This window comes from Drosophila busckii, chromosome 2R (assembly GCF_011750605.1).
Source record: "Drosophila busckii strain San Diego stock center, stock number 13000-0081.31 chromosome 2R, ASM1175060v1, whole genome shotgun sequence".
NCBI classification, from domain to species: Eukaryota; Metazoa; Arthropoda; class Insecta; order Diptera; family Drosophilidae; genus Drosophila; species Drosophila busckii.
The window spans coordinates 11,314,165-11,342,100 of NC_046605.1; the positions used below are offsets into that span (position 1 = coordinate 11,314,165).

The 27,936-nt window shown below is 39.5% G+C and overlaps 4 protein-coding genes and 1 long non-coding RNA gene across 12 annotated transcripts in view; 4 read left to right on the plus strand and 1 right to left on the minus strand.

Annotated features, from left to right (window-relative positions):
- LOC108596494 (potassium channel subfamily T member 2) overlaps positions 1-27,936 on the plus strand; it is an 83,915-nt gene that overhangs the window by 28,077 nt on the left and 27,902 nt on the right. The window lies entirely within an intron of this gene.
- LOC108596497 lies at positions 24,654-25,080 on the plus strand. Its single transcript, XM_017982323.2, has 2 exons — positions 24,654-24,932; positions 24,989-25,080. Exon 1 carries the CDS (start codon positions 24,751-24,753, stop codon positions 24,877-24,879), a length of 129 nt encoding a protein of 42 aa, XP_017837812.1. The 5' UTR covers positions 24,654-24,750; the 3' UTR covers positions 24,880-24,932; positions 24,989-25,080.
- Positions 25,174-25,726, plus strand: LOC108596496. The gene has a single exon (XM_017982322.2). It carries the CDS (start codon positions 25,190-25,192, stop codon positions 25,418-25,420), a length of 231 nt encoding a protein of 76 aa, XP_017837811.1. The 5' UTR covers positions 25,174-25,189; the 3' UTR covers positions 25,421-25,726.
- Positions 25,720-26,270, minus strand: LOC117134708 (protein PXR1). The gene has a single exon (XM_033293227.1). It carries the CDS (start codon positions 26,185-26,187, stop codon positions 25,768-25,770), a length of 420 nt encoding a protein of 139 aa, XP_033149118.1. The 5' UTR covers positions 26,188-26,270; the 3' UTR covers positions 25,720-25,767.
- On the plus strand, positions 26,859-27,306 carry LOC108596498. Its single transcript, XR_001915050.1, has 2 exons — positions 26,859-27,057; positions 27,116-27,306. It is a non-coding gene; the product is annotated as an uncharacterized LOC108596498 (long non-coding RNA).

The following is a 27,936-nucleotide window of genomic DNA, read 5'->3' on the forward strand; positions in this document are numbered from 1 at the left end:
ACTTGGAAGCATGAGCTAAACAATTAGTTGCTCAACTTAAGCAAAAATAATTTTATTAAACAAAATTTAATTTGTCTGATTTTATGTTAATTATAGTAAATATTAAATTTGCACAAATAGCTATGAGCTACAAAATTAGTTCAACTTAAGCAAAAATATTTTATTAAGCAAAATTTCATTTGATTGATTTTATATAAGCTCCAAAAATGTTAGTCATACACACTAGAAATTTGCCAAAGTATTTTAAAATATTTTATATATATTTATTAAAATTCTTAGCTGCGCTTTTTGCAATTGTTTTAACGGCAATGTTAGCGACTGTTGCTTAACAGCGACTTTGTTAACAGAGCGAGCTTTGGGGCTCTCTTTTTGCAGTTCGAAAGCTTTTCTGCGCTGCGTTCGTTGGTGTGTCGTCCTGTTAAGCGTTACGCATACGCCGCGTATAACATCAGTTCGTTTGGCTAAGGTTAACAGCGCTGTGTTTGGCATTTAACGTTTCAGTTTGCTTTTATACTTTGCACATGTAACATGTGAATTTCACTTGTACTGTGTGTGTATTGCCGCCTGTTCAAGCATTTTATAACTTCAGACAAATTTTCCCGAGCTTGTGTGCGTGTGCGTGCGTGCGTGCGTGTGTGTGTGCTTCGATGGCTCGTATTCGTCTTCGTGTTTGCGTTCGCGACGCGACAATTTTCTTGCGCTGCGTTTGCCAAAAAAACGAGATTGAAAATTAAAGTGTGTGACACGCTTAAAAAAATTAAATAATTAAAACTAGACTAGTAAATTTAATGCTAATTGAAAAAAATAAATTCTAAGCTCCAAGATATATAAAAAAAATAACACTAAATAAACTTGTGTAATAAATTTCGAACAAAAATGGTTGTCGTAAATCTTCAGCATATATAATTAAATGCATATAAATAACTGTACTGCGTGTGTGTGCTGTGTGTGTGTGTTGGTGTAAATCAATACAAACAAACTCCAGCTTAAATAATTAATTTAGTGTGTGTGTGTGTTTTTTGCGCCTGGCCTAAACATATAAGTGGCAATAAAATTTTGGTAGCTGCATAAATAAATAAGCGGAACAGTCGACAGATATGCCGTGTGACCTGAGCCGTAAGCCGGGCGTGTGTGCGTTATTTATGAGCCTGGGCATCTCTTTTTAGCCTCTTAGGCTGCGCTGTCGCAGTGCAAAGCCAAAGACGAAGTTCAAAGTTCGCAGGCTGCGGCATTGTTTTCACCGAATTTATGGCCAGTTGCTGTTAACCTTTTATAATGTTATGTTTGGCAGTCGCGCTCGCGCAATCGTTCGTATCGTGTCCTGTGGGCATCGTTTGCCCTACACACACACAGCCACACACACACACACACGCATCAAAATATATATACATATGTGTGACGGTCAACAAATAAGCGACGCTATCAACTCATGAAACTCATAAAAGCCAACAACGCAAACTCTCACGCTAGAGAGCGAGCTATAGATATATCTATATCTATATAGCAACCCATGGTACGTAAGCGTTTAGGTGTTTGACGCCAGAGCTCGACTCAAGTGTGTGCACTCGACTATGAATCCGCATCCGTAGCCGCATCCTTTACAACTTCGAACTCGTATAAATTGTGCAGTGCTCCGTCGCTCTCAACGGCTTGTTCGTGCTTTGCCAGCATTTTGTTTGTTTTACTTTAATGCTTTTCTTTTTGCCCCCAACGTGCAGTCGCAGTTTTATTATTTCTATGTTTGCTTACGTGCGTAAATTTTGTATCAATAAAGGATAAACTGGCGTAAACTGTGTGTGCGCTCAATGTTTATTTTGGTTTGGTCTTAACATTTTATTATAATGACTTTATACGCAACAAGTCAAACTAAAAACTTAAAGCTCTTTAAACTAATTAAAAGCAGCTTGTGCAAATTACACATACGCAACGTGTGCGTGCAGTTATTATTAAAATGGCGCATGAATTTTAAGTGCTACTTGAGCAAATGGCATAAAAAACGCGTTATATTTGAAATTAATATTTAATTAGCAACAGCAACATGCGCGTCTAATTAAAGCTAACGCAAAGCTCAGCGCGCTCGACGCTCTCTTGGTATCCTTTGTTGCCTGGCAATGACAGCGGTTGCCTTTTAGACTTTGCAAAGTGTTGCACACACACATGTTGTGTGCCATTGTTGTGATAGCTCTGAACCCAGCGACATAATTTAGTTGCAGCGGCTGCTTCCGGCTAGCACTGCCGGCTGCCATCCGGCGTTGTCAGTTGCAGTTCGGTTGAGTGTTGCGCTAGCGGTTTGCTCTGCTGCATTTAATGTGCATTGTATCAACAGCAGCGGCGGCAAGTCAAACCGCAGTCAAAGCGACTCAAGCGTTTAATGCTACACACAGCTCAGTTCACATTTGTTTACACACTGCGGTCACTTCGCCCACAATTTATAAAGCCCTCAGGCTACGCTCTATGCATATTTTATGGCACACCCTAAGCTACAGCACACAACTGACAAATTGCAAGTCTTAGAACTTAGAACTCTGCTGCATTTTTCAGCAACAGGCTAACCCTAATATGCTTAGTTGAGTGTTGAGCTTAAAACATAGCATTAAACCAATTTGTAAGCACTTTGAAATGCAAATTCTATCGATTAGTATCAAATTAAAATCACAGCTTTTTAATCAAATTAGTTTGACTTTCTTAGGAAATTATAGCTCAAAGCTGCAGCTGGCAACTTGTTAAATAGCAAATTATTATTGCACATTAGTAAATTAATTAGGATTGGCATTGAACAAGCTTAGATTAGAAATGTACAAGCAACAATTAGTAGTAAGTGTAAGAAAATCAAGCAATGTTAAACTTCAGCTGAATCATAGGCAACTATAATTTATAAAAATTAATCTAGTTAGTTTGCTTAGCTTTTTATTGTGTTTCATTTGTTCAATTGAATGGCATTACTAAAAAGACCTAATAATATTTACTTGGCATATATAATTTAAGAATTACTATGCGCTTGCCAGTGCTCACTGTACTTTGTCAGTCTATAATTTGAGCTGACAAAGTCAACATTATTTAATGCAATTTACTTGCTAAAATTGCTGGCTTTGCGTTCTATAGTTATGGCTTATGAATAAAAAGCCATTAGGCAATGATTTGTGATAAAGGCTTAAAACCAGCAGCAGCTGCTGCCCGCTGGCTTAGTAGCTCAACTCATTTCAATGTACGCAGCGGCGGCAATTGTAACGTGTTTAGCTTTGTTGCAACTAAGTCAGTGCAGCAATTTTATAGTAACAGAGCGTGCAGCTGGTCAAGAGCTGCAGCTGCTACATGAGCTGCTGCAGCAGCTGCAACAGGAGCGCAGCATTGCATTGCTGCTGCTGTTGCAACACACTGAGCAGCAGCAGTGGCAACTTAATTTGCCAAATTGGCCAGTGCTGCGCTATAATGAGCTAAGTACAGTGAGTGTAAGAAAACACTTTAATAGCGAAGCTTTGGCATTGGTTTGCATGCAAACGCGCAAGGATTTGGAACTGCTGCAAGTGCTGGCTGAAAGCTTTGCGGGCATGCGTGAGGCACGTTTGCTGCTGTGGCTGCCAGCGGAGCAAACGTTGCTGCTGCCGCTAATTGCAGCAGCAGCGAGTCGTCTGGGCTTCTATAATGTGCTGGTGTTGCAGCAACAGTTGCTGCTGCTGCAGCTGCAGCCATTTCCAGTGGCGCACTTTGTGCTACATAAGACAACTCAACTCTATGCGCAACATTGGCGCAACTTTGGCGGCAAAGTGGCGCTGACGCTGCCCAACTTGGTGCCGCCCTACAACTATTTTCTGCGCCATAAGCAAACGGGTGAGCTGCAGCTCACAGGCTTTCTGCTGCAGCTGATGCGCAGCTTTGCTGCCAAGCGCAACATCAAGCTGCAGTATGCGCGTCAGTTGCACGAGTCCGATGCAGTGCGCGTGGATGAGCTGGTGGAGCTGCTGGAGCGCGCGCAGCTGGACATTGCGCTGTCGCTGACGCCCTTTGGCTATGGCCACAAGTTCAGCACACAGGACAGCGCTTGGGTCACCATGGCGGATGTGCTGGTTGTTGTGCCCTGCGGCCAGGAGCTGAGCATAGCGCAGGTGTTGCAACAAATTTATCCCAGCTACACGTTCTACCAGCTGCTGCTGCTCTATGCGCTGTTTGCGCTGCTTGAGATGCCAGCGCGTGCCATCAGCTGCTGGCAGTTTGGTCAGCGCTATCGCTTCAAGTGCGCGCTGCTCTGCTTCAACTTGAGCGTCATACGCTGCATGCTGGCGCAGGCGGTGCCGCTTACGCATCGCTGTGGCAACGCGCTGCGGCAGCTGCTGCTGCTCATCAGCATCTTTGCGCTCATCAATGGCTGCAACTTTAGCGTGCGTCTCAACAGCATGTTGATCAAGCGGCCCACCATGCAGCAAATTAGCAACTTTGAGCAGCTCAATGCCAGCAATTTGACTGTCATATTCGATGTGGCGCTGCATATGCTGATACAACGCGATTGGAATGCGCAGTTCTTCCAGCACACGCTCACCAATGTCGCGGTGCTGCCCGCGCGCCAGGCCTCGGAGCTGCTGCTGTCGTTCAACAACAGCTTTGCCTACCAGACGTATACGTATTTATGGCAAGGCCTCGCCAGCCATCAGCTGAACATGATTAGCCAGGTCTTCTGCACCGCCGACGGCCTGTACATCAGCCGCTCCTTTCCCAGCACATTTCTGCTGCAGCAAAGCTCCATTTATGCAATTGCATTGGACGACTTCATTGGCAATGCGCACAGCTCGGGCCTGGCCACATACTGGAGTCAGTATGCCAATCGTGAGGTGCTCACGGACAAAGCACGCCGCGTTGTCTTTAACGACAGCTGGGCCGCCTTGGGCACCACCGACTTGCTCTGGTGCTGGCAGCTGCTGCTTATGGCGCACATTATAGCGCTACTTGTGTTTTTTATGGAGCTATGCTTGAGCTACTGTCGCAAAGCGCGAGTTAACTTTTAATTGTGGAATAAAAAATTTAAAACACACACACGCACTCAATTTTCCCACACATTAATGCGCTTCAGTTTAGTGACTGACATTGAGCACACACAAATTTATTGTAGTCGTTTAACAAAAGTGTGAGACACGAAACTCAACTTAGTTGTTCGAAAAGAATAATTTACTAACCTTGACCTCGCGCCCACTTAATTATTGCATAATAAATGAGGCATACACAACATACGCAGCGATATTGATATATTGATGAGTCGTAGCGGCTGCAATTAGAATTTTTTTTGGGCAATCCTGGGGGGAATTGAATAAACAAGCCGACTCCAAATACAATCAATCGATTGACGTCAAATGACAAAGGGAAACAACAACCTGTGCCATAGCTCAGAGCATAAACACACACACACACACACACACACCTAAATTTATGCTCGTTATGCACGACTGCTCAGCGCACACACATACACTGAAAGCCACGTGAGCATGTTGATATAGCAAAGGCTTATGCTGCGTATGCGTCATATGCGTTATGAAATTAACTTTGTGTGTCTGTCTGTGTGCAGTTTGTTGGCTTTAAAGGGCTGCGGCTTAAACGGCCCAGCAAACAAAAAACTAATATACTTATGCCAGCTGCTGTGCTGTCGCTTTAGCCTTTTTATGGCTAAACAATCCCCTAAGCGTAGGTCTAGCCTTTTTGGCAGGCTCTGCTAACTCTAAAGGGACATAAGCTATCAATTATGCATCAAATCTATACAACGTTTATTTGGTGCTTTTTGCGTATACGTAATATATACGTCATAAGTTGTATATCACAACTCAATTGAAATTGATTTTTTTGTAGTTAATCAATTCAGCTGCTTGCTCATCTACCAAAGCTTGTTAATAATATTTTAATTATTATGCATATTGTCTGTCTCGCTCTACATACATTTTGTGGTTGTGGTAACACTGCTCAGGTGTTTGAGCTTAACCCGTCTAAAATGTAATTTTGCAGCTGAATGCGCCTCAATGCGCTTTTGCCATTTATCATTTAATTAAGGCTGAAATATTTGTGCGCAACAATTTTAACGCTCAAATGTAAATCCATTTATATTTTTTTTTGGTTTCATTTTACTTTGGCTTACATTATACGTATTTGTCAGATTGTCTGCTGATTACTTTTCTGTGTGTGTGTGTGTTATGAATATTATTGAAATGTTGCTGATTGCGCGTATGTGTGTGTGTGTGTGGGATAAATCAATGGCATATGTAGACAAATTACGCGTTTGCATGTCAATGTTAATTTCTTTTTGTTTAGCAGCGGAAATTGACAGCAGCCATTTAATTTATTGATTTATGTTTTCAATTCAATTGCAATTGCACTTAATTTTTGAGGTTTTGACTACATCTGTTGACTCATAATTAAACGCAAATATTTGCGCATAGAAATAAATTAATTTAATTAACAGCCAACAACAGTTGGCAATTGGCAGCAGTTACAATATTTTATATACACAATAAGTTGAATTCATGTGGCCAGGCAAGCAAACCACAGAAACTAATAAAGCCCCGAAGAGCCTGCTTGACCGCACTAAAGCTGCGAGCAGCTGTAAATATAAATATAAATATAGATTTTTTTCGTTGTTGTTGCTCTGCCGCATTTAAAAATAGCAACAACTTTGTTAGCCTGCCTGCCACTTGGACTTGGCCAGAGCCATGCTGCAGCAATTGCAGCTCAAGTGGGGTGTGAAAACTGCCACAAGCAAGTTTCTCTCTGTGTCTGTGTGTGTGTGTGTGTTGAGCTCAGTGTGGCAAATATTTGCCTGGCTGGCAGAGCAAGTAAGCCAGCATATTAAGACTGCAAGTGTGCAAAAGCCAAAACGACTTGCAAGCTGCAATAAAAGTTGCCAGCGCCAAGTGAGATTTGCCATTGTTTCTGCTGCTGCTGCTGCTGCTCCGAAGATGAAAATTACGTGCAGCAATTGCAGTACAAAAGATATTGAGGCGTCTTTGTATGAAAAATTATGGCAATGCTCTCACAATTTAAATGGATAATGCGCGCAAATAACTTTTGATGTGAACTCAACATTGATTACGTTATCAGCTAAGCAGTAAAGTGTGTTGCAGTTTGTCAGGCACTTAAGTGTTGCTTATATAGTGTGTTAAATATTTTATGACTAAAAAGCTTTAGACATTGGCCCACGGTAAACAATGTCAGGCTGTGAAAAGTTGGCTAAGTGCATGACAAACGGATTGACAGGCAACAAGCGCAGCCAACTGCATTTGCCAACTGAATCTTTCGTGCGCGCTCTCTCACACTCTCCCTCTCTCTCTCTCTCGCTTGACACATTGCGTGCATGCATGGCAAACAAACAACAAACTGATGGACACTCTGTCAACGCAACTTGTCGCTATATACTATATATATATATAGAGCGCTTGCGCCTTTTTGTGGCACCTTGGCCTTAAACACTTTAAGCCACTTTGCTTTATTTATGCAATTGCATTTTTACAGTTTATCAGGCGGCTCAATTATTATTCGCTGCAGTGCGTCCAAAATGCATTAAAATGTAAATTACAAAATAAAATGAAAATACTGCAACTGCTGGTGCTGTTGCTGCTGCTTCAACAACACTTTGATTTAATTAAATTTGAAGCGACTTTTTCGGACATCAATGTAATCTATATGCCTCGACTCCTCCCATACCTGACGCGGAACGGCGAGGCAAGTGCTTCAATTAAATTTTATATCCATCGATATGCGCAAAGGCGCAGCGTGTGCATAATTTATGCGTGACAGCGTCTGTCGCCTTCAATCGAATTGATGTCAGGGCATTTATATGCGCCAATTAACAATTTAAGATGGCCTTAAAGCAAAGTTGGCCCAAGTCAAAGATTTGCTGCACCACTCAGCATAAAGTGTGTCGCAGCTTGTTCAATTGAATACTCATTGTTTATTAATGCGCAGCACATTTAGCAAGCAACAAATAGTAAAGTAAGGTAAAGCATGCAGTAATATGATTTAAAATTTAATGAGTGTATTAAATAAATAAACAAGTTTCTTTATAGACTTAAATCGAAACTAAATGTTTTAAATGAAACTAAATCATAACTATTCACTACTTTTTGTTGCATCAATCAAATGTATTCAATACTTTGAGATACATTCTGTTCTGTTCTGCAATGAAGTTATCAGTGTTGCTGTTCAGCTTAAATATTTCATATATATATTTGAATTGCTGCATAAATGTTTAACAAGTCTGTAAAGCCTAAATGCTGTTCGTTATCTAATCCAATTCCCATTGGAATTTGCGAAGTCTGTTGCTTCAACTCCATTGTCAATGGCTGCCATTGATGCTTAAACTTATCTTTTAAAGCTGCGCATAATTCGACTAGCAACTTGGCGATTCAATACTGTCTACAAGTTTTCAAAGCTTGTTGTTTCACTTTGTGCGCGATTGTGTGTGTAATTGAAACTCAACTTGAAAGCGCACACAAAATTTTAATTAACTTTCTAATGGAAAATTACACCTTACACCAGCTGTGAACTGAGTAATAGTCGAGAGCAGAGGCAAATTGCAATTGGCCGCAAATTGTTAATGCGCATAAGAAAACCACAAATGCCTTTTTCGTGTAATTTAATAATTAATTTTAGCAATTTACATTAAGCAAGGGCAGCCTTTCATAATCCGCGCGTCCGGCAAGGCGAAAAACTGCTGACGCGCTGAAGCGTTTAATGATTTGTAATGTGCGCAGGTAAACACTAAAAGCGCGTATTTGCTTGTATGTGTGACTGTGCGTGTGTGTGTTGATTAAAAACTTTTGTCGATTATTTCCGTAGCGACAGGACGACAGGCGAACGAACGAACGTTCGTTCCATCGATGATAAAAGTAAGCAAGCAATCAACTTGCGTACGGCACAATGAATAAAATGCCAGGCCTTGTCATTGTCGTCTGCCATTTGCTGTGCAAACACACACACAGCGAAAGAGAGATAGATAGTTGGAGAGTGAGATAGCTACATTGATAAAGAAAGCAGCTGCTGCTTTTGCTATTGTTGCCGCAAACTGAAAGTTGTCGCTAGTACAAGCAAAACACATTTGCCTTCAGCTTCGCTGCTAGGTAATTCATTTTGGCTGTGTCCTGCTGCTTGTGCCAATAAAACAGGCTAAGAGCAAGCTAAGCGTGTGTGTGTGTGTGTGTGGGTGTGTGTGTGCTTTGCCTGTTGCACAATAAAATGCTCAGCTCAGCTCAGCACTGTTTAGTGTAGCCAACAAATTCAGCAAAGCTGCCGCTGTTTGCTTTTACTTTTATGAGTCGACAATTGCCAAAGTTTGGCGCCAAGGACGTGTCAGTGTGCAAACTACAAAACGTGCGAGCTAGTCTCAAGCTTAAAGTTGTTGCCTCCCAATTTATTTATATACAAATTATGCATATTTATTTGCAGCGATATATCTGCCAAGCGCTGCGACGGCGACTGCGACTGAGTCTAAGGCTGAGGCTGAGCTGCGCTACGTCTGCATGCATAATTCAAGCGCATAATTTTTTTACAGCATAAATTGAATTAGTTGGCACAAAAAAAAGCAACACACACACACACACACACTCGTTTACATACACACAAAGTTTCGTGCGTCTTGTGCGCCAAGTCTGCATAACTTGGAGTTGATAATTATTCTTGCATAAATTTCGAAAAATTAATTGTGTCATTTTCGCTCAAACTGTTGACACATGCCCCTGCCCCCCTACACCAAGAGCCACTTTGCAGGATTTACAGCGTCGCATATGTTTCGCTAGTCAACAATTTAAGCTTGGCTTAAATTTCGTGTGTACCGTATAAATCAGCAAATTTACACGTAGGCACATAATGTTGTAATTAAAATGATTATTCGGCATTAGGTTGGGCACACAATTATTTGAGTATGTTCACTTGACTTGTTGTCAGCAATAACAAATATTATATGCACAATAGTAGCCAAAAGTATGTGTACAACTCACATACGAAATGTAAAATATTATTATAATTATTATTATTCAGCCTGAAGGTCTTTGTTGCTCTGACTATACCAATTAATATATAAATAAATAAATAAATAAATGAATTATTATTAGTTGAAGTAAAGTGCGCTGCGACATGTTAAACATATTGAATATAATTAAGCCCAAGTGCTTTTAATCTTAAACTTTCTTAAGCTTTAAATGAAATTCGCTTTAAGGCATTCGATATTTGATAAAAAAAACTCTTGCCGTAAAACATTTTGCCTGAAATCAATATTAGAACAAAGCGAAATGTTTTTTGTGCATATAATTTTGGCCACTATTGTATGAACTACAGCCAAATTACTTGTCCATCAGCTGAGCTTTTAATTAGCGCAAAAAGGTGTCGCATTGTATTTGTATTTGAGCAGTCTGTGATTAATTTGCAGTTGGCATATGATTAAAATTAGCTTGGCTTGCATAATTATGCTGATTAAAGCAGCCAGCAAATGTGTGACTATGTCTTTTAATTTAATATAAGTTAAATACAGAAGGCATTCAATTCACATTTTAAGTCTATGAATTGCTGTCTGCTTAACTAAGCTTGGCCTATGTCAATTGCAATCAAGCTTATAATACACATAGACACGCTCTATGCGCATCAGCTTTGTATACAAAACGAACAGAATCAATAAATGTTTATAGACTTTCCATACACAAATTTCACTGCAGATGATGTGAACGTGCTTGAGCGCACTTTGGTAATTATGGCTGACAGCTGCTAATAAATGAAAACAAAGCAAAAAGCAGTGGCATAAATATACGTTACGTATGTATGTATGTGTGTAGGTAGCTAACAATGGCCGACGAGTTGAGCACGTGAATGCTTTTAAGTGACAATTAATTGCATGACAAATAAAACAAAAAACAAAAGGAAGGCGAAGACAACTTTTGCATTAAGCGCTGCACGCTCGCCTCGGCTGCTAAGCGTGGCACAAAAATTAATATTAATTGTATTCCATTTCACATGCGCCTGATGCCGACACAATTAGGCCAGCAGGACGCACAGGACAGCCCAGCAATTTGGAAGAAGCAGTCGAGAGTCGTTCAGGGGGGGCAAAGTTATTTTTGCTAATAAATTGAATTCATTACAAACGATATGCGGCTGACATTTCGGGCCTCCGGAGATTCAATTTGCTTGTTTCTCATGCATTACGCACAAGTTTTGATTGAATTTATGCATGTGCATAAATTTTAGCGCGCGCTGAAAATCTCAATAAATATACAAACTTTGGTTACGTAAATTATTTTGAAGCGACTTTTGAGCTTTGCATAGATATTGAAATAGATGATAGCAGGACAAAGGTCAAAAGGTTAGCTGCAGTGTAATTGAATCAGGTTTTTTAATGGGCAAGTAATCCGAAGCGAGCTCGAAATGCCAGCAGCTAGCGCTGCGCTTGGTTATATTTATTTATTATTTATATAAAATATGTATAAAGCGCGACAAAGCAAAGGGCAAAATGATCCAGCCCTGCGGCAATGGAAAACACAAGCCAACAAGGTCTCGCGCAATGCTTTTAAATTACGCTGCTGCGTCGAGGGAGTTGGAAATAAAAATTCAAAATTGCAGCTGCCATTGGCAGTTTGAAAATGTGCGCTTGATTTTTGTTGTTGTTGTGCATAGAATTATTAAATATTTAATGGGCTGCGTGACGCGGCGGTGCAATCGAAATGCAGCTGCATATGCGGCGTATGCGTAATGTGTGTGTGTTTCTGACATGCGACATGTTTGGGCTTTGGCTAAAAATTGTTGTTGTTGCGCATTAGCAGAGAAGCGACGCAGCCTCATTCGGTTGCTGAGTGGCAATGTCAGGCGACGCTCAAGTGCAGCATGCAACTTCAACTTTTGCCGCTTAAGTGTTTGCACACACACAAACACACACACATGCATAAGTAAGTCGCTGTGTGTGCGTTGCTTTAATTTGTGTAAGTAGTGTTGCCTACTTTGCAGCGCTGACATTCCCACTGCAATTTACGCTGTGTGCGCGCTCCCGCTTAATTGCTGCGCTGCTGCGCTGCTGCTTGCCGCATACTTACTGCACAAACTGTGCTCAAGTTTATTGGTAAAGCTAAATCAATGAAAGTGCCTCGCGTAACTTCATTTATGTCACTTAACAAAAACGACAGGGTCAGGACACACTCGAGCTCGCTTTGAGCTGCTCTGCGCTGCTCTGCGACATTTCAAATGGCACGTATCTAATGCCAATGCAAGCAGCGTAACAACTTTGCTATTTAAACTCGTTGCAGCATTTACCGTTTTGCCAGCTACTTTTTAGATTGTCGCACTGTTGTCTCTTGCCCCCACATTTTTCTTCACGCACTGCATGCTAAATCCCTGTCAGCCAATTGGTTGTTGCTGCTGCTCCTTGTTTGCTAATCGCTGAATTGCAGCGCTGCGTTGCTTCTTCTACTGGCATTGGCTTCGTTGATATTCCAATGGAGTTTCAATTTCCGGTTCGTCTGCACACGGTTGCGTGAGCAAGAAAATGGAACGGTAAAAAGCGCAAATAGAAACACAACTACAATGCGATTTGTTAGACGCACACGCAACGTATGCGATTGTGCACTCAGCTGCTGTCAAGCTGCTTACTTTTGTGATATCAAAAGCTGCAAAGCATTTTTGAATATCGAAAGATTTAACTTATGATAGCCACACTAAAGTTTATTCATTTTAAACTTAAGCAATTCAATTTCTCAACTTACTTATAATTTAGCTTAGCATATGCTGCTTGCTCGCTCATTATATGCAGCTGCTTTATTCAAATAATATACTCAGCTTGCATTAATGTTGCCTGTAAACTGTCAAAATATGCAATGAGCTACCAGCTCAGTTGGCTTTTTAGTGCGCATTGCTTGACTTAATTCGATTGCAAGTGCTGGGCAACAAATTACAGCGATACTGCTGCTGCTGCTTGCCCCGAGATAAACTCATTAATCAACTGGCGAGTTGTTGCTGCTGCTGCTGCTGCCCCTTGACATTTTCAAACGACACACTCGAAGTTGAAGTATTAAAATTATGAAAAATATGCAAAAGAGCCAGCAAGCTGGAGCTCGAGCGCGCGGCTTTAGTGCTGCTGGCCAGGGGGCAAGTAGTTTATGGCACAGGTTCTTGGGCAACAATGCGTTGCAAAATGAAAATGGCGCCACTTACTTTAATTGCACGCTACGCTTGTCCTGCTGCTGCTGCTGCTGTAGCAACAAAAGTACATTTGTGGCAGTTGGCATTGCTATTGCTGCTTTGGAGCTTTGTTGCTGCTGCTGCTGCTGCTGCTGACGCGGCTCATGTAATTAAAAGCGTCGCAACAATGCGACAGGCGTTGAGTTCAGGCAACTGCTTGCAATCTTGCTTTGCTTTGTGGCAACAACAGCAGCAGCAACAATTAGTGCGCTTGCAACCAAAGCCTAAACCTAAACACACTCAGCTGTGGCCACAGTTTATTGATTGCCCACGCCAGGCGCTTTGAGTACCTGTTTCCAAATTGAATCTGGCGCACTATATTGCATAGTTGACACGTCCTGCGCAGCTACAAAGTTTTTGGCCCAAGTTGAGGGCGAGCTTATGAATGATTAAGTAAGAACAAGCAGCGAACTTGTCAACATTTGCAGCAACTTTGAAGCCAAGAAACTTTAATTAATATGCAATAGCATGCCATAGTGCAATTTCAAGCAATTACAACATGTACAAAATTAAATTAGCTTAGCTTTGCTTTGTGTTATTTGTTTTGCTCGCATATAAATCACTTTTGATTGCATTAAGTTTCAATTTGGCTTTAAGGCTTTATTACAACTTTTAGCTCACCTATCGGTTTGACACTTCACTTGGCTTTGTTGTTGTTCGAAAGTTTCCGCTTGCCACATCGTTTATTTTTATTATTTTGCTGCTTAGCCGAATTCTTGCAGCCATTTTCCATTTTATTGCTGCGCAAGCTTTGCGCTGTCACTGCCTGACATTAGCCATGTCCTTGTAGCGCTCGCTGTCACTGTCGAGAGCCATTGATGATTATTTTTATTTTTATTTTGAAGCTGCGCTTAAATTTTCAACAAGCGAATTGTCTTTTTACACAATTTATTGACCGCAACTTGAGCTTGACTTTGATCAATATTTTTACCTGTTACTTAATCCAATTTGCCACAGCTCATTGCCCAATTGTGTAAGCAATTTTGGTCATAAGTCTCTTGGAAACAAAACTCTCGCTTCATTAGCACAACAGGCGTATGCGCAATAATTTTGTTGCCTGCACAGCAAATTGCACTACAATTATGCAATTTCCTAGTGTGCGTGGAAATTGTTTTGTGGCTTCGGTGTGAAAATGTCGAAATATTTCGTTTGCTTCGAGCGAACAATAACAAATCATTGTCAGTGGCAAATCGAAAAATAAATTGATGTGATTTCTGCTGTGCTTGCCACAGTCTGCAGACTGAATTGCTCCCTTGCGGCAAGTTGACCACAGCAGCCGCAGCAGCAGCAGGAGCTGCAGCCTCAGCTTACTTTTGTATCTTTAAAAATTGCTTTGAACTTTACGCTTCAAATCCAAATAAAGCGTCAGCAAGTGGCTTCTATGTTGTTATTTTCTTTTTTGTGTGTGTGTGTGTGTGTGTGTGTTTTTGCTGCTGCTGCAACGCGCACAGTGGGCCAAAAGTTTGAAATGCACTTATGTGCGTTGTGTGAAGAGGTCATAAATTCAATTTTGTAAATGGATACATGCGTCGCGTCGGGGCGGGGGGCCAGCGCAGTACTTTTCCCATTTTGTCACTCGCAGCGGCAACTTCAACTTCAAAGCGTTCGCCAGCCCTGTGGTGTCTACTGCCATGTCATGTCAACTATATAATAAGTTAGTCCAGCTTGACTGCATGAGCATGTTCTTGTTCTTCTTGCTCGCTGGCTGGCTGCGCAAAAGTTTGTCCAGCTGCCGTTGCCAGTTTGCATTTGTGTCGTTACACGCGGCGTATGTGCAATATATGTGGTTCTTCTACTTATTTATTGATTTTCTGCATACAAGCGACGAAAATTGTATTTTTAGTTTGAACTTAATTGTCTTGTCGCTGCGCAAAGTGGCAAAAGCTTATTTAATATGCAAGAGTTTTTATTTAATTTTGAGTAATTTTCAGTTTCAAAGCTAATTGCAGTTGCGCTCTAATGTTTAATTAAATTTCAAAAGCAATAAAGCAATTTTACGAGTTCGCCGCTACGCTTTGCCAATTGTTTTGACCAAGCAGACGCCATTTTGCATGCAGTTAGCGTTAGCGCAAATGAGAAATGGCGTACTCCGAACATTTATTGCATTCAAAGGACGACGACGCCTGCAGCGTCTTAGCGAGGGCCAGCAGTCAGTAGCATCTACGCTAAAAGTGCAAACAACATACGAATAGTGCAATTGTGAGAAACTACACTTGGCTGCCCCACGACTGGAGAAGGGGCATGCTAAAACTACGCAAGTGGTGGATTTGAAAGGCCACTTGCGTGGTTTTGGCATCCCCATAATCCAGCATAAGCATCATTTAGTAACTGAAAAATTCATCAAAGATTTAAATAAATTTAAATTTCAAAATCAATAAAACAACTTGGCTGTCTTATAACTGGAGGTAGGGTATGCTAAAACTACGCAAGCGGATGATTTGATTGGCCACTTGCGTGGTTTTAGCATCCCCAAAATCCAGAATAAACATCGTATAAGAAATAAAATAAACATTGAATTTTTATATAAAACAACACGAAAATAATCACCAACTATTACTGCAGAGTTAAGAGCACTTGTGTCTCTAGTATTGTATTATATTTCAAAATCAATAAAAATGTGGTCTTGGCTACTCTAAGCCGTCGAACTACTGGATAAGGGGCATGCTAAAACTACGCAAGTGGTTGATTTGAAAGGCCACTTGCGTGGTTTTAGCATCCCCATAATCCAGCAATATCATCATATATAAAATTATTATAAATTATCAATATCGGTAATGGTGGAGCTTAAAGCTGTGTTTAATTAAATCTAATCATCAATAAAATTAAAGTAAAAATGCAAGTTTTCGTACTCTGAGCCATCGTAGGGCTGGGGAATGGGCATGCTAAAACTACGCAAGCGGTGCATTTGAAAAGCCACTTGCGTGGTTTTAGCATCCCCATAATCCAGCATTGTCATTTAAGATTTATAAAAATATACTCAAAATTAACTCACAATTCATAATGACAGAGTTTAGTAGTTGCTTAAATATTTAATCTAATTTCACAATCAGAAATAAAAATATAAGTGTCTCTCGGTCTCACTACTGGAGGAAGGACATGCTAAAACTACGCAAGCGGTGCATTTGAAAAGCCACTTGCGTGGTTTTAGCATCCCCATAATCCAGAATAAGCATCATTTAAGCTATATATAAAATTACTCAAAAATAATCAATAGTGCTAGTGCCTCATCTTATTTCAAAGTCAACAAAAGAGAGTAAAATAAAAATGTGAATTATCCAACTCTCAGACGTTTTATTACTGGAGGAAGGGTATGCTAAAACTACGCAAGCGGTTGCTATGGAAGGCCACTTGCATGGTTTTAGCATCTCCATAGTCCAGCATTATCATCATTAAAGATCCATAGCAACAGAATTTAGAGCAGTTGCGCTAATGTTTAATTCAATTTCTCAATCAACAAAAACTAAAATGAAAATAAATTTGTTACTCCGTCTTACTACTGGAGGAAGGTCATGCTAAAACTACGCAAGTGGTGGATTTCAAAGGCCACTTGCGTGGTTTTAGCATCCCCATAATCCAGCATTACCATCATTAAAGCCATATATAAAATTACTATAAATAATCAATATCGATGATGGTGGAGCTTCGACTAGTGTTTAATTAAATTTAATCATCAATAAAAATTAAAGTAAAAATGCAAGTTTTCGTACTCTGAGTCATCGTAGGACTGGGGAATGGGCATGCTAAAACTACGCAAGTGGATGATTTGAAAAGCCACTTGCATGGTTTTAGCATCTCCATAGTCCAGCATTATCATCATTAAAGATTTATATAAATATACTCAATATTGAGCGACAGAACTTAGAGCAGTTGCTCTAATATTTAATTGAATTTCACAATCAATTGAAACTAAAATAAAAATATAATTGTTTCTGCGTCTTACTACTGGAGGAAGGACATGCTAAAACTACGCAAGTGGTTAATTTGATACATTACTTTCATGGTTTTAGCATAACCATAATCCAGCATTGTCTGCGTTTAATAACTCAAGTGCTAACTATGTTTGAAACTATAAAAAGTGTATTCCAAAGTTCGATGCGACTGCTGGCCCTAACGCATATTTTTATTAACATTGTTGATGGGCTGTATATTTTGTTTTTGTGCTGGCAAGCATTTCATTTGGTTAGCAAAGGATTGGGCAAGTGCTTTCAGTTCAAGTGCAACGTTGAGTCGAGCGAGTTGCGTGAAAAAAAAAAGAAAACTGGCGAATTCTATTTTCTATTGCAGGACCAACCAGAGCAGAAAATAATTGTTACCTTCAGCCAAACCAACAAATAGTCCAATTAAACAGCTTTAACCAATAAATAAACAAACCAAACTGACCAAAAAAATAAAATTATGCATTAATGTGCTGTGTTTAACGTCTAAATATATATAAATCTAATTAACTAAGTGTAGTAAATTCTGTGTGCTTAATTCAACTGTGGACCAAACCAAGCCAAACTATAGCTAAAAAAAATATTTCTAAAATTAATATCGACACAACATTCTGCTAAGCTGCAACATCAATGTGAGACTTGTGCTAATCTAAGCTGTGCATTATATAAACAGAATACAATTAGTGTTTTGCTTTCGATTACTAGTATTAGTATAATTTGTATATTTAAGTGTACATATGACCACGAATGGTACACGATTTGGTAAAAGCTTTAACTAGTGCTTAAGTACTCAACATATGAAGTGAAACATAAGTGTAAATATATTTAAACTACAACTGAAAGCGTAACTCTAGACTGTGCTTAAAAGAAAAAAACTAAACTCTAAACCAACAATAACTAATTAAGCTCGATTTAGAATTTGCAAGCATTTAAACTACCAAAAGCGTCAGGTAAAGAACAACAACAAAATGTTTGTCTGTGTGTGTGTTTGGGAGCGCTGCCTGCAACTAACTAAATGTCTACTTTATAATTAAACAAATATTTATATGCATATAATTGTTTTACACTTTTAAATGTTTGTGTTGTGTCTATGTGTGTGTGTCCAACTTTAACTATTGCAACCACTAACTTGTGTGCTTAGAGCTTTTTGTTCAACATGAGCCACAATAGCCAGCAAAGCAATATTGACAATCTTAATAACAATAATAATAGCAATAACAATGAACTAAGCTCGACTAGCATGCGCAACTACAAGTTAGTTGATTGGTTTAAGCAAGTAAGTTTTATTTATTTTGTTACATTATTTTCTCTCTTCATTTCGTTTTGCTTGCATACAGTTTTCATTTCTATTTACTTAACAATTTTCATGCACGAAACTCACACTGTGTAGTGTCCTGCGACCCGGTCCAGCAGAATGAACAAAGGGTCTTATAAGTTAAATATATTATTGGTAGGATGTGTGTCTATTGATTTAACCCAAAATTAAATCAAGCAGCAGCTACAGCTTAGTAGCAATAAATTTATTTTATACAAATGTTTTTAATTTTGTGCTGCTGGCATATTAAATAAATAAGTTATGAAGGTAATCAAAGAGCCATTTTTTTTTTTATTTTTATGTTGAATCTGTAACCTATTTCTTTGCTATTGTACCAGGTCTCCCAAAGTCGACTTTGTGCGACTTTCCGCATGCATTTTTTTCTATTTGTTGCGTCGCCTCTATCAATGTGAAATCAAATTAAAATGCCAATCCTTTTGACACACACACACACACATGGAAGAGCATACAATGTGAGCCATTGTTGTCGTTGCCTGTCCCGCTACTGTGACCTGAACATCATCATCAAACTGACGCAACTATTGTTGCTTACCTCACTGTGTGTTATATTTGATTTTCTGCTTATTCTTTGCTCCACTCAAGTTGCTCGCATTTTGTATTCCCTTCTGACCAAGCATAAATTGAAGCACACTCGATGCATGTGTGGCTCAATTAGCCTAAAGTTTTAGCTGCATCAAAGCTCATATGCGAAAAGTTGCTTAACATTCAATAAAACTTTACTTTGCTATAAGTTTGCCAGTAAATATTGTCACTTGCAGCTTAAACAAACGATAGCATAAATGTCAAAGGCAGCGATAAAAACAATTTAATTTTTTATTTTTTTTAAAGCGCACAGCAAAGCGAAAGAGCAGCAAAAATATTTACCAACATGCGAATTTTTAATAAATATTTTTGCTGCTGTAAAATGAAAATTCTTTTCATTTGTATATTGAAGTATGCGCAACTGTTGAACAATTGCTTGTTACTTTATTTGTTAGCTTTGTTGTTTGATTAATATTTATTATTGACAATTGTTTGTTTAACACTTTCAACGCATGTACGTGTATGTGTGTGTGTGTGTGTGTGTGTTTAAATCCAAGTACATTGTTGGCACTGAGCAATCAAAAACGAACTCGTGCTGCTCTCAGTTAGTTAACTTGGCCAGCTCATGTGTCCTGTGTCGAGCGCTGTGGACTGCGTTGAGGGGGCCGCTTGGGCAATCAATACTGATTTTTAATGAAGAAATAAAGTGGCTATTATCATGTTGTGTTGTGTCGTAAAAATTGTCTACATTTTTATTACGCACAAGGAAATCTTTTCTCTGCGTCGTCGCTCTGCTCGCATTTTAACGGCATGCCACATGATGTGCTGCCAAAGGACGACAAAAGGAGCTGCCTGGCTGCCTGTTGTGTGTCCGGCACGACACGGCACGCAAGCCAAAATGCGTGTACATGCCCCAAACGCCTATTGTTGAGCTTCAAAATATGCCCATTTTTGTGGCATGACCAACGCAGCAGGAGCAGGAGCAGGAGTTGGGCGCTCGTGACAAGTGTTTATTTCGGCATTTTGCTTTATATTTGAAGCGCCTACGGTTACGCAGACAGCGACGGACTACGGCACTTCAACCCGACACAAAAGCCAGCAATTCTTTTCTTTTACGCTCAGCTTTTTGTGCTCTAATGATTATGAGCTGCTTCAATGCACACACACACACACACACAGACACATACAGTGTGCACATTTTTGTTAATAATTCTAAGCGTATCTGCTGTTGCCATTCGTCAAGCGTTTAAGCGTATCACAGCACAAAATTTTCACTTCAATTTTGTAAGTTTTCATTGTCTGCCATTGTTCGTGGCATTTTATTTATTTTTTAATGGCTCATGGGGGCGTGTAGTGCTTAGCAGTCATGCTGAGTGCTTGATAAGCTTTTACTAAATGCCTTACAAATTTCGCTTTTGTGGCTAGAATTGAAAGCAAGTCTTACTAGTCGTCATAGTAGTTTATTATCACTGGTCTTTTAGGCTTCCTAACTCTTCGAGTTGTTTGTATAACTATTAATTGACTTGTTATATCATCATCGTCAATAAATTCGCGTATTCTCTTCAGACATTTGTCAATGCATTTCCTATACGAATATCCAGCGCAACGCACAGCTTTGGTGCATTTGCCTTTCCTTAGTATCCAAACTTCCTGCGGCGACTTGCACTTGTTGCGCCTGCTGACTCTGCAATAATCAACTGTGCACAATGTTTAAATATATTTCGAAATTCAATATGCATTTGCTGCTTGCCATTTTTAGAACGCACAGCATGCGTTGGTAATAGAATTAAGAGCAGCAAACTGCTCAATATGAAAACACCTTGCATCACTTTCCACTGTGAGTAGCAGAATATTCGGCTTTGGACACAAATCTGTCATGACTGTTATTGTTTATTATTAATTTCTTGAGTGCTACGGTTTAATGCAGCGTCACGCACATTAAAACATTTAATTTGGTTCGCTTTTAAGCTTTATTTTTATATAACTTACTCAAGCATGATATTGTTAGTTTAGTACTTAAATTCGTTATTTAAGTTAAATTTCATATGTATATTTATTTTGCCATTTTCTTCATTAATGTTGTAGTAGTTCAATCAAATGTAACACATTACGCATACGCCACGTTGTCAGCGGGTAATAGGCATTGTTAGCATATGTTTCGCGCAGTGCAAATAATAAATTTGTAGAGAGTGTGATTAAATTATCTGATTAAATTGTCATTAGCTAACATTTGTTAGTTTTTTATGATTAGCTCGAATTTATTTAAAACAATTGTTTTAATTTAAAAAAAGAAGAATTCTTATATCTTAATTTTTTAATCATAATCAAAAGGGTCTAGCCATGATGCCAGTTTTAGCGGAGGTCGATTCAAGAGTCATGTCGGATGATTCAATGTGCACATCTTCCTCGGTGGTGGTGGTTGGTTCTGTTTTTGTTGTTTTTGTTGTCTGAGGACTGTTAGTAGTGCTAGTAGTAGTCGGTCTAGTAGTACCCCTAGTACGAGCCGTCGATCGTTTTGTGCTGGGCTTCAGACACTTATCCTGGCACTGCCTCTGCGAATACCCATCGACACAGTGATATCCCCTGATGCACCTGCCATTCTTAACGATCCAAATTTCCTGCAGTGGCGAGCACATGGTACGGCGGTGCAAGAGTATGGGCCTCAAACGGCAAAGATTCACTATACGCAGTGTTCACTGTAAGCTAAATGTGCAGCAAGCTTTAAACATTTACCTACCCTTATATGCAATGCATGTTGTCAAGAAGAGTAAAAGCTGCAGACAGCAATAAATAAAGCCAGTTGGCATATCCGTTACAATATCTTATATATTCTATAGTGCGCTACTCTGTTGACTGTTTATTCAATACGGCTGAGCCATGTCTAATGACATTATACATTTCAAATTAAAATATTCATAATATTGCTCAATTCAAATTACAATTGGAATTGATTTGTTTGTTTGCAGACTAAGTAAATTGAAAAGAAATTTAAAGTCTACAACACAAATTAACGAATTTAATCAAACCAAATTGACTACAGTGTCTGCTAATTGTAATGCGTTAAGCTTATTTACAGCCTAGCTAAACTTCTTTAAAATAATTTTGCTTACAACTCAAATTTATTGCTTAAAGCTTTTAAAAAGTTTGCGCCTAATTAAGCGTAAAATACTTAACTTGATTTAAATTTTGATTCAACCATAAACTGCTGTGGCGTACTGTAGCCCAAATTTATTCCACCTTGCGCTAGACAATCATAAAAAATCGTTTACTCATTTGCTGCTAGCGCACAATTGGTAATTAGCTATTGCTCTGGGGCGCGGCATTGATTGGCGACAGTGTCTGAAGTAAATTTATGTAAATTTCGATAAATTTACTTTTGACACAAGTCGCGTAGGCCCCGCCAACGTAGCGCCTGCTGGCTCATTAAGTGCTGAGAGTTTAGTCATTAGGCAAATAGCGAGTGTCTAATTGCACGGAAGTCTGTTGATCGAACTGGCAGTTGATATTTATTTAACGCCTGATTGCAACTTGTACAACTCGTAATCAATCAAGGCTCTCTGCCTGCGGCCAATTGAATTATTTGACAGCTGCTTTGTGGCTAACTAATGAAGTGTGTGTGTGTGTGTGTGTGTGTGTGAGTTTGACGTCATTTCCGTTGTATGGGCCATCGCTTTAAAGACGCAAAACCCGCTCAACATGCTCTTCATATTTCAATTTCCGCTGCTGGGCGCCACAGCAACAACAACAACAACCAGAGCTAGCAATAGAAGCTGCTGTCAGCTGTCCAGTTGCTTTAGTAGCTTTTCTATTTTTGCTGCTTTGGCTTTATGCAACATTTTGAATTTTGATTGATGCTGGCGGAAGTGGAAAGTTTGCTGCTGCTTTGCTCTCATCCAGGGGCATGTGTCATTATGATTTGGCATTCAATTTATGATTTGGCTTTTTGCATGCAGATTTACGTATTACAATGACAGCAGCTCCCAAAAACACAAAAAAAAAGAACAAATCATACACACAAGACAAGCTCGAAAGCGCTTGGAAATAAAACTGACATTTGGTTTTTGTGTTCGTTTGCATAACTCATGACGTTTCTAACAACAAAACAAAACGAAACGAAATAAACAATGACAACAAACAATAAATTGCAATGCTTTACTAAATTAAATTGAATGCATCAAAATAACAAACAACTAACAACAATTGCTCAACGTATACGAATTGGAAATTGCCAACTGCATACGCACTGCTTCTTCATTCCCAACCCACCGCCCCCACGCCCACTTAAATCCCAACGTGCTCACCCACCGTGCAGTATGTCAATGTTCTTCTTTCGCTTGCATAACCTGCAGCGCGCGGAGGAGAACAAGCGCAAGAAGCGTGCCGAGCAGCAGCGCCAGCAACAGCGCCAAAGGCGCGGCGCCAAGGTCTTCAAATGTGTCAGCAATTCCACCGGACATCTAACGCTGGCGCCATCGCGACTCTTTGAGCGCACGCCCATGAGTCCGTCGGACAGCCTGGACGAGATTGCGCTACAAATACCAAGGTGAGTTCAGGTTCCACTTCGTGTGTTCGTGTGTGGCCCGCAGCACAAAACGTGTGTGTGTAAGTTACTTGAACAACTTTCAGCTGTTAACTGTGTTTGCTTAGCTTTTGTTAGCAACTTGAGCGCAACTAACAAACACTGCACAACATAATTTGGCAGTGGCAAAATGCAGTTGCCAAGCTCTGATTGCTCAATTTAATTACAGCAGCAATTCTATTTAAACAAGCTCTATTGTTATAATTTAAAGGCAACTCTTTTGATTGCAGCCAACTCCTTTGATTATGCGACTAAAGCATTGTCGAAATTAATCTTCAACTTGAGGCTGCTTAGTTTCTTGATTGAATCCAATAAAATGGAATTCGAATGTTTAGCTTAGATTAAGCATTTAATAACTTGCATTTATTTAAGCAACATTTTTACAAAATATATTAAGTAATTTCTAGCTTTGTATTTTTGCCATTCATAAGTATTGGACGGCGACTACTCATAAATATATCAATCGTCTGCCTTCTCGGGGATTTATTATAATAATTTTGCTTTTTGACTTAATGACTAGAAGTTCAATTTATTTTTAATCTTATGCTAGTATCTGTTCGAGCTTTTGGGCATTAATTAATCTTATGTGAAATCTTTCTTTTCAAAAGGAAGGTTTAATTACCTTTCAAGTTTCTTTCTGCAGTAGCGTTTGCACTTTCTTAGCGAAAAGCCTTTGACGCATGAGTATAAAGAGTAGAGTATAAACTCTATACAGAGTCTGACAGTTTAGACTGGATGCAGATCTCATGGTTTTCATATTACACGTAAGCCCTGCAAATATAAACTTTAGGCTTATTACCCGTAAAGAGATTCACCAACTTGTCGCCCAGCACAAAGCGACAGAGTAATAAGTTTATTATTAAATGAATTCTCATTGCAACTTCAATTCAGGGCTGCTATTTGTGCTTTTAATTGAATTTGTTGCAGCCAACAGCTGTCAAAAGAATCGCTGATTATATCTGCCAATTCCACATGCAACAAAGCAAACAGTTGTGTGGCATGCCGCTTGTTGCTTTTGTGTATGTGAAATAAAATCAACAAGTAGGCTGCTCTGCTTTGGTTTGTCAAACAAACTTATCTGCCTTTAAGTTTAGTTAATAACTTTGCCTTCTACACAACATTTTTCAAAATTCGTAAATTTCCGTAAAAATTTCGCAGTCAGCTGGACCCACACAATAAGCTTTGGGCTTTTAACTATGGTAAGCATGTGGTGTGAGCGCCTCTCGGCGACATTTGCGGGCATGATTGTGGGCCTTTGGTATGCCAAGACGTTTCCGAAGGAGGAAGCCCCAAAGGCAGACGATAAGAACAAGAAGAAGAAGTAAAATGCCGCACATACTTCATACAGTGGGCAAGTCAAATCAGCTGCTGCAGTTTGGTATGCATAAGCGCATAGCTACAACTCTATAAACAAATACAATTATAAATTTATAGCTTGCAAATTATTATATAAACATGCTTTGCATTCAATGTCACTCGGGCTACGATATACTTTGTCGGTTGGATAAGCTGTGAACAGAATTTTCATTCTCATTTCGGCAGCACTAAACAAAATTATTATACGGCTTTGCAGCAAAGTCGCCAGAATTTATATAGAAAATAGAGAATATTTCTCTATATAAATAGGAAAAGGAAATGCCGTGTGAGACGCAGTTGCGCAGAACATGCAGACCGCAGCCATCGCTGGCGGCTCGTCTGAACTGTAAGCCGTGTAATCGGGCTGCGTTCTTTGTCCTTGGTGTGGGCATTGGCATGTTAATGGTGCGTGGCAAGTCGAGCGGCGGTCAAGATGCTAAGAAGGACAAGGGCAAGGACAAGGGCAAGGGCAAGGAGAAGGACAAGAGCAAGGATAAGAAGAAGGAATAAGATCAGCCGTCGTGCCCTTTGCCGTCGTCAAGCTTGATCCACCACTATAAAGCCCAAGTTTGCATTAGGAGAGTGCGCAGTCGATGCTACCAAGGCCTGTTACTCGAAGTTCGTCCCAGACTTTGTATCATCGTCTACAATGCTCAGATGTGCTTATATTTGAGCATGAGTGCTCGCTAACACGAATGTGAAGCTATCAATCCTCTTATATTTTTAATATGTAATTTTTCGGTATCGATATCTTTGGCTTCAAATTCAAATACAAATTTTATAATCAAGAGTAATAATATATATTTATGCACTGTACATTTTATTGTATTTATTTAAATATTGTTTCTAGTCTGTTACTACTTTTGCGCCTTAGCTTTCTTTTCCTCCTCTTTGGCTTTCTTTTCTGCTTCCTTTTTCTCCTTAGCCTCGCGCTCTTTCTGCTGCTTTTCTTTCTCTTTCTGCTGCTTTTCTTTTTCTTTCTGCTGCTTTTCTTTCTCCTTGCGCTCCTTCTCTAGCTCCTTGGGCGACTTTTGGTTTTGCTTGGCTTTCTCCTTTTCGGCTTTCTTTGCCTCCTGCTGATGCTGATCATACCACAGCGCTAAGCCTGCACCCAGAAAGAAGAAGAACAAGCGATTGCATGGCACACAATTGAGCTTCGACCAGAGAGTGGGCTGTGGCAGACATGTGGGCTGTGCTGGTGGTGGCCTGCAGGACTTGGGCTTGGGGCAACCCTGCGGCGAAGTTTTCGATTTACCATTCTCATCACAGTCACTCATCTTAGTCTGCAAAGTAGCTACAAAAAATTTGAAATATAATTTTGCCTAATTTATGCGTCCCAAAATGTTCCAAATGTTGAATTGAAATGTTTTGCCAAGTCAATTTAGTTAAGCAAATGCTCTTAGTTGTACTTCAAGCAGGCCTGAGCATTAAACTCTTACAATTTGTTCGTGCTTAGAAACAACTTTAATATTGCTGGCAATACCCAAATTTGTTATTTACTACAATAGTTATGGATATGGATTGGCTCTTAACATTCATTGTTGGTTGCGTTGTGGGCTTTTTAATTGGCAAAAATTATTAGTTCAAGGTAATGCGATATTTTTACACAACAAAATGCATAAATATAAAACTTTTTATTTGTTTATAGCGCGCTAGCAATAGTTACAAATATGGTTGCGTTATTTATAGACAGCGGAATGGAAGGCAGAACCTTCAGCAGAATGAAATGCATTTACATGAATTAAAAAGCTTATGAAATAATAATAAAATATATAAAACAATATAATGCAACTGCTTGTGCTTTAGTTAAAACTTTGCAAGGTTATGCAGCTGCGATTATATGGCATGTATAACTTTATACAATATTGACTATTAGACGCTACAAACTGTATAAAGCAGCAAACGCTTGTTTAATCCATTTTTTGATAATCTAGTCAGCCTTGCAGTTGCTGCTTGCTACACATTTTGTTATAAAGCAACTCACATTTCGGCTTAGACGCTGCTGCTTATAGCATCGTCTCTAAAAAATTTTAAGTATTGGCATTAAAAATTTATTATTTAATACTTAATCCAGTTTAAGTATGCAGCGCGCTCTTACGTTCATTGTTGGTGGCATTGTTGGCTATTTAGTTGCCAAGAATCATCGTGTAAGTGCCAATGCGTATTCAATTTAAATGCAAACTAATTTTTAATGCTTACACGCAGTAAAATCTGATTGAAGCAGTTTGAAGAAAAGAAAATGACGCACGTTATTTCATTTGCGCTGGGCATTCTCATTGGCATGATGATGTGCAAACGCTGCGGTCCATAAACTAAACCAAAACAATAGCCCCACACGACTGCAGCTGTAAATATTTCGTTGTTAAATATAAAATTAATGCATAACTAAACTTCGACTTGCTGTGTGTGTGTCTAATTTACATAGAATTCCCCCAGCAGTTGAACCCTCATCAGTTGCAGCAAAATCGATTGATTTGTGAAACAAAAAGCAAACAAGAGCGCCCAATAAATTATTTGTGGCCTGCTGCTTTAAGTGCTGTCTGCCAAAAGTTTGCAACTTGATTTTCCCCAGTTGCTGCCAAAAACTTTGACGCTGGAGCCTTTCTAAGCGTTTCTTGCTGCCAAAGTTTTAAAGCCGTAGATCGGCTTGATTTACCTTTTTGTATAAACAGCCGTCTATATGGCATGTTAGGTGTGTGTTGATTAGTTTTATGTTATGCTGCATATTTGATGTGCATATGGAAATAAAGGGCCCAACTTTCATTATGATTGATTAACGCAGCAATACAAACTGATGGGCTACGTATGTGTGTGGCCCCCTTGGCCGTTTAACAAATGAGCCCGCAGGCTTAGCACAAATACAAATGAGCCTGACCTGTATTTCCCTGTCGACACCGAAGCATTTCAATCAGTTGCTATTGCTCTTAGGCCCCACCACTGATACATTAGGCTTAAGCCGTGTGTGTGTGTAGCGCATAAATATTTCATGAATTTTAGGCAACGATGCTCGGTTGCGTTTACGCTTG

Excerpts from the sequence above, each read along its gene's own strand:
- LOC108596497 (XM_017982323.2), top strand. The coding sequence starts at position 24,751 with ATGGTAAGCATGTGGTGTGAGCGCCTCTCGGCGACATTTGCGGGCATG.
- LOC108596496 (XM_017982322.2), top strand. The coding sequence starts at position 25,190 with ATGCCGTGTGAGACGCAGTTGCGCAGAACATGCAGACCGCAGCCATCG.
- LOC117134708 (XM_033293227.1), bottom strand. The coding sequence starts at position 26,187 with ATGAGTGACTGTGATGAGAATGGTAAATCGAAAACTTCGCCGCAGGGT.